Source organism: Muntiacus reevesi, chromosome 9 (genome assembly GCF_963930625.1).
Source record: "Muntiacus reevesi chromosome 9, mMunRee1.1, whole genome shotgun sequence".
NCBI lineage: Eukaryota > Metazoa > Chordata > Mammalia > Artiodactyla > Cervidae > Muntiacus > Muntiacus reevesi.
The window spans coordinates 43,857,759-43,868,657 of record NC_089257.1 but is presented as its reverse complement, the minus strand read 5'-3'; the positions used below and the strand labels follow the sequence as shown (position 1 = coordinate 43,868,657).

The window sequence follows — 10,899 nt, the reverse complement described above, 5'->3', positions numbered from 1 at the left end:
GTTGAGTAGCTGGAGGTAGTGGATTTCTTGTAGGGGAAGCAATGTACATCTTTTACTGTTGAGCCTATGTTGTTGTTCAGTCGCTTCAGTCGTGTCTGGCTCTTTGCAACTCCATGGACTGCTGTGGGCCAGGCTTCCCTGTCCTTTACCATCTCCTGGAGTTTGCTCAAACTCATGTCCACTGAGTCAGTATTTCCATCCACTCTGTCGTCCCCTTCTCCTCCTGCCTTCAATCTTTCCCAACATCAGGGTCTTTTCCAATGAGTCGGCTATTTGCATCAGGTGGCCAAAGTATTGGAGCTTCAGCTTCAGCATCAGTCCTTCCAATGAATATTCAGGGTTGATTTCCTTTAGGATTGATTGGTTTGATCTCCTTGCAGTCCAAGGGCCTTCTCCAGAGCCTTCTCAGAGCCTTCTGAGTGTCTTAAGAGTCTCAAGAGTCTCAGAGTCTCAAGAGCCTTCTCCAGTACCACAGTTTGAAGGCATCAGTTCCTTGGCACTCAGTCTTTTTTATTGTATGGATCTCACATCCGTACATGATGTTTTCCCAGTAGTCGTGTTTCTGCCCATAGTTGATGGATATTTCCTATTGATGACTCTTCTGTTGGGGTCTATAATATATGATTCTTCCTGTAAATTGACTTTCAGTGGCACTGTATGAGAGTTCCTCCTTCTGGCATCTTGACTCCATTTCAGTGAGGTCTCCCTTTGATAATTGTCACAAAATCAAGCACAGAATACATCTTGCCTGATTCTATTATATGAAACTGCAAAATATGGAAAGCTAACACAGAGATGCATTAAATAACCACTGCTTGACTAAGGCCAGGGGTAGAGGAAAAGTTCAACTGCAAGTAAACTGAGGCAACTTTTCTTCAGTGATGGAACTAGTCTTTTTCTTGATTTTGGTGGTTTTTAAAATGATGCACACTGTATAAAAACTTTTTATTTCAGATGCATCTTATTATATATAAACACTATCTTAATAAAAAAGATAGGAAAAATACAAACTCAAAAAACCAATGAGGAAATAAGGATGTCAATTTATATTTAATCAAGTTTAAACATTAAAATATTATAATTTGCTATAATTAGTTGTGCCTGTGGGAGGAGATGAGCTCAAGGTCTTCCTACTCTGCCATCTTGACCACTTCTCTAGCACTGTTCACTGACGGCCTCTCTGGTTTTGTAGTTAAAATAAACTTATTGTAGATAGTGTATGAGATGAGACTCATTTTGTGTTTTCCAATCTCATATGCCTGTTTTTGCCTTTTATTTTGATTATTTAGACTAGAGTTTCTCAAATAGCATTGGCATTTTTGTCAGACAACTCTTGTTGTATGTGTGGATCCATTGTGTGCACTGCATTCTTGGCCTCCTCTCACTATTTGTTGTTAGCACCACTCCTTTCTTCACTTCTGGTCTCCACAATTGTGACATACAAAAATATTTCTAGACAACAAATGTTGTCAAATTTGTTCTTGGGGTCAAGATGGACATCTTTTCCTTCATCAATAAGACTGATTTAAACAACACACATTTACGCTATGGATATGATCAGTCTACCTACACCCATACTTGGTTTCTCTTATTATACATGGAAGAGCATTTGGATCAGAGACCACACACCTTTAAAGCTTCGATCTTAAAAATCTGGGCTTTTAAAGACCATGTTGGCTATGTTCTGCTCTATGGTTTTAAATATGCATCTTTCTGTTTTCACAGTCAATGTTCAAATAATACTATGCTACTTCACATATAAAATAAAAAATCATAAACGTCTATTTCTATTTTACCTCTCCATATATTTCTTCTATTTCACCATACAGTTTATTTCAAAATATTTTATAAATCCCTGTATATTGTCACTATACTTTTCTTCCCTACTTCCTTTTTTTCCCCCTATTTTCATAACATTTTATATAACTCATAAAACAGTACTTGTATAAAAATTCACACAAAATTGCTAGAAAGCATACAATTACCTCCAACTGTCAGTAAGAGCCTCTCCATTTCACACCTTCCTGGTTCCCACTCCTTTTTGGGAGGGTGCACAGCATGTGGATCTTGGTTCCCTGACCAAGGGACAAACCCATGCACCTGCAGTGGAAGCACAGACTCTTAACCACTGGACCACCAGGGAATTGCCTCTACTACATATCATCTATCTACTCAGCACAAGCTGGAATCAAGATCGCTGGGAGAAATATCAAGAACCTCAGATATGCAGATGATACTACCCTTATGGCAGAATGTGAAGAGGAAACACCTCTTGATGAATGTGAAAGAGGAGAGTGAAAAAGCTGGCTTAAAACTCAACATTCAAAACACAAAGATCATGGCACCTGGTCCCATCACTTCATGGCAAATAGATGGGAAAAAATGGACAATGGAAACAGTGAAGACTTTATTTTCTTTGGCTCCCAAATCACTACAGATGGTGACTGCAGCCATGAAATTAAAAGGCTCTTGCTCCTTGGAAGAAAAGCTGTGACAAACCTAGACAACATATTAAAAGACAGAGACATTACTTTGCTGACAAAGGTCTGTGCAGTCAAAACTATGGTTTTTCCAGTAGTCATGTATGGATGTGAGATTTGGACAATAAAGAAAGCTGAGTGTCAAAGAATTGATGCTTTTGAACTGTGGTGTTGGAGAAGATTCTTTTCCTTCATCAATAAGATTGCAAGGAGATCTGAAGATCTGATGCTGAGGCTGAAGCTCCAATACTTTGGCCATCTGATGTGAAGAATAGGACTCATTGGAAAAGATCCTGATGATGGGAAAGATTGAGGGCAGAAGGAGAAGGGGATGACAGAGGATGAGATGGTTGGATGGCATCACCGACTCAATGGACATGTTTGAGCAAGCTCCAGGAGTTGGTGATGGACAGGGAAACCTGGAGTGCTGTAGTCCATGGGTTTGCAAAGAGTCAGATACGACTGAGTGACTGAACTGAACTGAAATGAGCTGATCTACAAAGTGAGGCAGAATAAGAGCTCAGTGATCTCCAATTCAGGGTCTTGAGATCTTCCTCTTCAATCAGGCAAGAAATAACCATGTGGGGTTATTGTTATTCCAGCAAATGTGGAAACTGAGGCCACCTCTGGAGGAACTTGAGTGGCCATGTTGTGGTGTGGTCAAGACAGTGATTCAACATTTAAACAGCTAATCCATTTACCACTAAGTGGATCCCATTGGTGGGGCTTCTCTGGTGGCTCAGCAGGTAAAGAATTGGCCTGCAATGCAGGAAACTCAGATGCAGTCCCTGGGTTGGGAAGATCCTCTGAAGAAGGGAATGTCTCCCACTCAGTGTTCTTGCCTGAAGAATTCCATGGACAGAAGAGCCTGGTGGGCCTCAGTCCATGGGGTCACAAAGAGTTGGACACGACTAACACTTTCACTTTTTTCAGATCCCATTGGTTGGTTGATGATTGCTGTTGATGAGGTACTTCCTCCCCTTAAACGTAAAAAAGAAAGGAAGCTTCGGGGCCAACACTGAAAAGGGAGAGGCAAAATAACATTCATGACACTGGACACAACTTTGTTCCCTGTCAACCATGTATTGTCATGTAGACATAGCCAAAGTGGACCAAAGCAGGTGTTGAACACAGTACATTCATGACTATCTTCGCACATTCCTTTAAAACTTTGTTGTTGTTATTTAGTCACTCAGTCATGTCTGACTCTTTTGCCACTTCATGGACTGTAGCCCACCAGGGTCCTCTGTCCGTGGGATTTCCCAGGCAAAAATACTGGAGTGGGTTGTCATTTCCTTCTCCAAGGAATCTTCTCAATCCAGAGATCAAATCCATGTTTCCTGCATTGTTAGGTGGCTTCTTTACCACTGAGCCAGCAGGAAAGCCCTCTTTTAAAACTCACTAACAGAGAAAAATGAGGAACACTATCACCTATTGTGACTTGCTATTTTACTCAACATCAGAATGTGTCTGTGCTGCTTCTTTAGTCCTCTGGATATGAGAGGGGAAATAATTCCAAAAAAACCCACAAACAAGTGAAAATTAAAAAATTAGATGGGCAGGGAGAAGAGGTTTTGCCATCAGATTTTATGGGAAATATTAAATTTTGAAAACAAACATTGTGTTTTGTATTTCTATTACTTCATGTTAAAAAAAACAAACAAAAAGAAAAACACAAAAAATAAAACTGCGCCTGGAGCCCACCTTTATGGCAGGAGCTCTGAGGACACCACGCAGACAGATATAGGACTTGCAGGTGGTTCTGCTAAGTCAGTCCAGAGAGACAAGAAACAGCTCCCAGAGTGCATCCACCTCTCTTCACTGGACCCTTTGTCCATTTTTTTGTCTATACCTTCTGTTACCAAGTTTAAAACATGAATACCAGACTGGTTAATATTGTCTCATATTTTTTCTTTGTACATTTTGTCTCTATATCTCTTCTACATTATTTTTCTCATTCTTTAATTTAAATAAGCTGCATTTCTATATCTTTATCTATGTAAGTTTTTTTTTTTTTTCTGCAATGGCAAATCTGCTATAAACCCATTCAGTGACTTTTAATTTTTGTTCAGATATTATTTATTTTTGCTCTAGAAATCCATTAATTTCTTTTTTTAACCTTCCTTTTCTTTGCTTTTTCTCTCTCCTTTAACATATTTATAATATTGTTTCAATATTTTTAGCTTTATAATTACATCATCTCTGTAAATTTCTGAGTCTGCTTGTGCTAACTAGCTTTTCTCTTGGTTATGGGTCACATTTTCCAGCATCTAAGTATGGGTGTTGGTTTTTTGTTAGATGTTGAGAATCTTAAAACATTGGAAATCTAGGTGTTTTGATAGTTGTTTTGGTTTAAAGAGTGTTTTAGTTCATTTGGGCTGCTGAAACAAAATATCACAGGCTGAGTAGCTTGTAAACAATGGAAATTTCTTTCTCACAATTCTGGAGACTGAAAGTCCAAGATCAAGGCACTAGCAGGGCTGCTTTCTGGAGAGGCCCTTCCTCTGGGTTCTTTACTAGTGACTTCTAGCTCTGTCCTGACATAATGGAAAGGTGACAGGTTTTGTGGGGTCTCTTTTATAAGAACCGTAAACGCGTTCACAAGGGCTCCACTCTCATTTGACCTTCAGTTCAGTTCAGTTCAGTCGCTCAGTTGTTTCCGACTCTTTGCGACCCCATGAATCACAGCGCGCCAGGCCTCCCTGTCCATCACCAACTCCCGGAGTTTACTCAAACTCGTGTCCATCGAGTCAGTGATGCTATCCAGCCATCTTATCCTCTGTTGTCTCCTTCTCCTCCTGCCCCTAATCCCTCCCAGCATCAGGGTCTTTTCCAGCGAGTCGGTTCTTCACATCAGGTGGCCAAAGTATTGGAGTTTCAGCTTCAGAATCAGTCCTTCCAGTGAACACACAGGACTGATCTTTAGCATTTGACCTTAGCACCTCCCAAAGGTCCTGCTTCCTAATAGCATCATCAGTGAGGGTTGGGATTTTAACAGATCAGTGAGGAGGGTCACAAAAGTTCACACCAAAGAGAGGAGTATGTGAATTTGTTTTGGCAAGCCAGTAAGGTATATTTTGATCAGGCTGTCCCTCTCAAGATTTGCTTTTAGTTTCTTAAGGTAGATCTTGAGTAACCTTATCTCCAGGACTAGTTTGGAGATATCAAAATATCTCCAAATATCAAATGATCTCCAAAATATTCAAAATATCACTAATTATATATGGCTATCCTGGAGATCCTCCTGAATACCAGATATTGAATATAGTCTCTCCTTTCTGGCTGGCTATGAAACTGTTAGTCACTCAACTGTGTTCTACTTTGTGATCTCATGGACTGTAGACTGCTGCCAGGCTCCTATGTCCATGGGATTTTTCAGTCAAGTATAATGAAGTGAGTTGCCATTTCCTCCTCCAGGGGATCTTCCCGACCCAGGAATTGAACACATCTCCTGAATTGGCAGTTGGATTTTTTTATCACTGAACTACCTGGGAAACCCCTGTTTCAACTACATGAGCTTTCAAACCCACATTTACCTGTCTACACCTGTCTCTCTTACTGTACTGTGAGCTCATTTTGACCAGGGACAGTGTGTAATTCATCTGTTTTCTTGGAATTATGGTACAGGGCATGGCACATAGGAAAGAAAAACAAAAATTAATGAGGTTTTTTTTTTTTAATTTCCAGTAACCAACATCTAGGTTATGGAGTCCTAATATAAAAGTAAGTACAACTTTAACAACAATAAAAACATCCACTAAAGTAATACATCACAAGTAATCTTATCTTCATATACACAAAATAGGGCATACAACCATACATAAGATTTACAATTATGCAAAAAGAAAATTATAAATAAGTACTTCATTAGTCACTAGCATTAGAAAGTCCTCATTGACAAAAGACAATGTGTCCCTGGTCTTGGAGTTAGAGTCTCACTCTTATCTTAGGTTCTACTGTAAGCAGCTAGATCTGAGGATTTTCTGCTACTTTTCTTAGCTTTTACCCACATAACACTTCATCTAGAAGGACTGGAGTAAAAATATAAATATTTAATTACTGTTTTGGAGAACAGAGGTCTTGGCTGTTGAGCTATTATCTCTGCGAGACTAGACTGTGGTGTGTTTTCTCTGGTTTGTGCCTGATTCTGATAATGGGTCTCCTTTTTCAGTCTTAATTTCATCTGTATGTTTACAGTTTAGAGGATTATGTTTCCGTTTTGGTTCAAACTCAAGTTTCTGTTATAATAGTCTGCTTAGACCTTCAAATACTGTCTTACATTTAGGTCTGGACTTTCTGCCAAGTGGCCATGGCCTTGGACCCCTACCTTAGGTTCTTCTTGGCTATATCCTTCCTATCTGTTGATGTTTCACACTGCTTCTTGAGATACTGCTTCTTCCAGTTTCAGAGACTTTGCACTTATACACATGGACCTTGCCTATTAACTCAGTTTTGCAACCTTAGCACCATATCAAGGATTTATTTCCATTAAGGATAATGGATAGATTTGTTTCCATTAGGGATAAATAGATAGGCATATTTGATAGACGATTGTTGTTAAATGTTGGCCCTGAAGGGCCATCACCATTTTCTGTATGTGCTCTGCATTGTTCTCTCAGCTCAATAGCCTATGTCTGCTGGGTCTGCTCTCAGATATGTCTCATTCTTTCTGGATAGAGGAGGAAGGATGTAACTATGGGTAATGTGTGATCAAACTGCAAGGTCTCACCAACAAGATCTGAGCTTTAACATTTTATTAATAATGGCTATGAAGTTTGAAGAGACAGGTTTCTTGCTCATATGGTTGAATGGATAGTAAATTATAATAATCTCACTATTAAATGTTTCATAGAAAATGTATTCTATTAAAATAATTCAGTTAATTTAAAATACATACACCTGTGTCTAAATAGTGTAAAAAGAAACTTAAAAAATTATAAATTATGATTATCTACCTCCTGGTAAACCTTTGATGATAACACTTATTTACTCTAGCACTAAGCACTAATATTCCCTACTTATGATGAATAAAATCTTTATTTACATTTTCCTTAGGCTCTATAAATTTGAAGATTTATACAAAGCTCATTTTCAACTTCATCATTGCAGGATTTGAAGACTATATGTTGTAAAAAGCCAGTATATAAGCCATCTCTTATTTTAATCTTTACACATTGGTTCCTAGCAATTAGCATTCATAATATGCACCTTCTAATACAAGAAATCATCATTTAACATCTAAAACCCTGGCTTCCTTTTCTCCACGTGGAAAAGCAAAGAAAAAGAAAACTTACAACAAAGAAGAAAGAAGATAGCTATACCTCTTTTCCAAAAAAGATTCATTTATCCCCAATTCATTTGGTCTCCTCCCCATTTGGAGTCTAGTGATGCATTAATATAGTAGCCACAAGTCACATGTGACTATTGAGCACTTGAAAATGTACATAGTTCCAACTGAAAAATGCTGCAAATATAAAACACACACTGGATTTCGAAACTGTTGTTGTTGCTTAGTCACTCAGTTGTATTCAAGTTTTCTGTGACCCCATGGACTGTGGCCTGCTAGACTCCTCTGTGCAGGTGATTTCCCAGGCAAGCATATTGGAGCAGGTTGCCATCTCCTCTTCCAGGGGATCTTTCTGACCCAGAGATGAAACTTGGGTTTCCTGTGTCTCTTGTGTTGCAGGCAGATTCTTTACCGTTGAGCCACCAGGAATTTCAAAGACGTAGCACATAAAAAGAATGTACACTATTTCACTATTAGATTATTTTATGTTCATTATATACTGTAATGATAATGTTTAGATTATATTGGGGTAAATAAAATACACTATTATAATTAACTTTTTAATTTTTGACTTGGCTACTAAAAACACAAAATTAAATATATGGTTCAAATGGAGAGAAATATTCTAGAAGACATCTCCCCTTGTATCATCCATTTTAGAGAAATAAAGCCATTGCTAAATCTGTTTACCTTGTTTATCAAATGAGTCTGTCAATACTGCTTTGATATGGGCCACAAACATATAAATATATATAAACAAAACAACATAAAGCTTTCACACATATATTTTAAAAATGTGAACATTGTACTGGTCTATTTTAGGAGACAAAAGTATGTAAAATTTCCTTAGTCTTGAGAAAGTGTATGCTCTAAATCTCACAATGTAACTCATTGAAAAAAATTTTTACATTCATGTTTTTTTTACTGGAGAGATCTGGACTTGATATACAAACACTGTTACGCTTATACAGATCTGTCCACAAAGTTTTAAGTTAGTACATTAATATAATATTGTTAAAACTTGAAGACTTTAATATTTTCTAAGATTTAGTGGCTTAAGTTTAATTTAGAGGAATATTATATCTGTATTCATAAGACCTTCCCATTGGCATCCAGTTATGCACATTTTAGACTAGACAGGATTTTTGTTATGTTAAAATCTTTGGGAAAATGAAATTTTGGGGAGATCTTTCATTTGAGAATTGTGTATTCCTGGAATTAATGTTTGTATTCCTTCAAACAAAACTTTGAGCCACTGAAAACAGCAATAATGGTTTAATATCTTTGTACTTTAATAGCTAACAGAATTCCCAGAGATACAAGAAACTCTGGGAATGAAACTGTCCAATGAAAAGAAAACAATGTCCATCTAGTCTGTTTTATATTTTAGAATTATTACTAGATTTTATTTATAATGCTTGCAGTTCTTTAACTCATTAGCAGGGCTCTATTTGCATACCAGAAATGGTGACACTCTGGATTCAAATGATAGGTGGTAATGAAAATTTAGAAGTCTCTTAAATCTAATAAAATTCACTGATAACACATGAGCAATTCAGGAGAACACCCTGCCTTTTTGCAATGTACATTGCCAGAAATCATCTTGCTTTCTAGAAGAGAAGATAGAGACAAAGGCCCAGACAAGAACAGAGCAGGGACCAGAAACAGAAGCAGTGGCAAAGAAAGACAATCATGTGACTTGAAGAATGAGAGAAAAAGACCCAATTAAAGACCGTGAGCAACTCTCCACCATCCAGGACTGAAATGTTAACTCTTATTTTTATTCTCCAGTATGTTCCTTACTGTGGAATTAATAGACATTACACATTATACAACACAATCCACCAAATATCCACAGTTGTATACTTCACATTAAAAATTTTATGTCATAGAACAGTTGGCTATTCAGGAAAGTAAATCTCTCACTTTATATCCTGCCCTAAGGAAGCATAGTATTTTATACAAAATAGGATCATAGGTGTGGGAAAAGAGGAGAAAGGGCCAAGAAAATTCCTGACTGAGGAGTGAGAGAAAGAGAAACTCTAAATGAAACTTCAGCATTATTAAAAGGAGACATATATTTCATCCAGTTTGAGAGCAAACCTTACTGAACTTCAGTGCACTCATCCATTAGTGAGTCAAAAATCATCCTACTTTACGAATGCAGAGATCCAGTTGTCTTAATTACCATCCTTTCTTCAGTAACCTCTGGATTCCTTGCTTGATCTCCTGGGTTCGCACCCCATAGACAATGGGGTTGAGGGCTGCAGGGATGACATGATGCAGGACATTGAGCAAGACTGGCACATCAGGGGACACCTTCTTCTTTGCCACATGAGTGAGGACAAAGACCAGGAGGATGGTGCTGAAGAAGAGGATCAGGATGAAGTGGGAGCCACATGTGCTTAGGGCCTTGGCCACAGCTCCTTCTGACTTGAGTCTCAGAACAGCCCTTAGTATGAGTGTGTAGGAGAGGAAGATGAGGATGAGGTCAGATCCCAGCAGGGTCCAGCCTCCAGCAAACTGGTAGACACGATTGATGGTGACATTGTCACAGGATAGCCTGGACACAGACATATTGGCACAGATGCAGTTCTCAATGACATTTCTCCCACAATAATGGAGTCGTACAGAGAGGATGGGGATGGGCACTGTGAAAAGGACATTTCTGGCTAAAATAAACATGGTTGCCTTTGCAACAAATTGGTCTGTGATGATGGATGGGTACCTCAATGGTTGGCAGACGGCCACATAGCGGTCATAGGCCATGACCATGAATGTGCAGGACTCCATGGCAAGGAAGCAATTCATGATGTACATCTGAAGGAAACAGGTAAAGAAGCTGATGGATCTGAGATCAAACCAGAAGATGGCCAGGACCTTGGGGATGACACTGAGGCAGAGCACCATGTCCAGCAGGGAGAGGAGGCTGAGCAGGTAGTACATGGGCTCGTGCAGAGAGGCCTCCAGCCGGATGGTGATCAGGAGGGTGGTGTTGGCCCCCATGGCCAGGAAGAAGAGGAGACTGAGGGGCAGGGACAGCCAGCGCTGCCAGCTGGGGGACCTGACAAAACAGTTCAGGAGGAAGTCTGAAATCTCAGTGGAGATGCTGCCATTTTGGTGTGCTGTCAT

The 10,899-nt window shown here is 38.9% G+C and overlaps 1 protein-coding gene across 1 annotated transcript; it reads right to left on the bottom strand.

Moving 5' to 3' along the window:
* Positions 1-9,951: 9,951 nt before the first annotated feature.
* Positions 9,952-10,899, bottom strand: LOC136174928 (olfactory receptor 56A3). Its single transcript, XM_065945194.1, has one exon. The coding sequence runs from the start codon at positions 10,897-10,899 to the stop codon at positions 9,952-9,954; it is 948 nt and encodes a 315-aa protein (XP_065801266.1).

Coding starts and splice junctions, on each gene's coding strand:
- LOC136174928 (XM_065945194.1), bottom strand. CDS start 10,899: ATGACAGCACACCAAAATGGCAGCATCTCCACTGAGATTTCAGACTTC.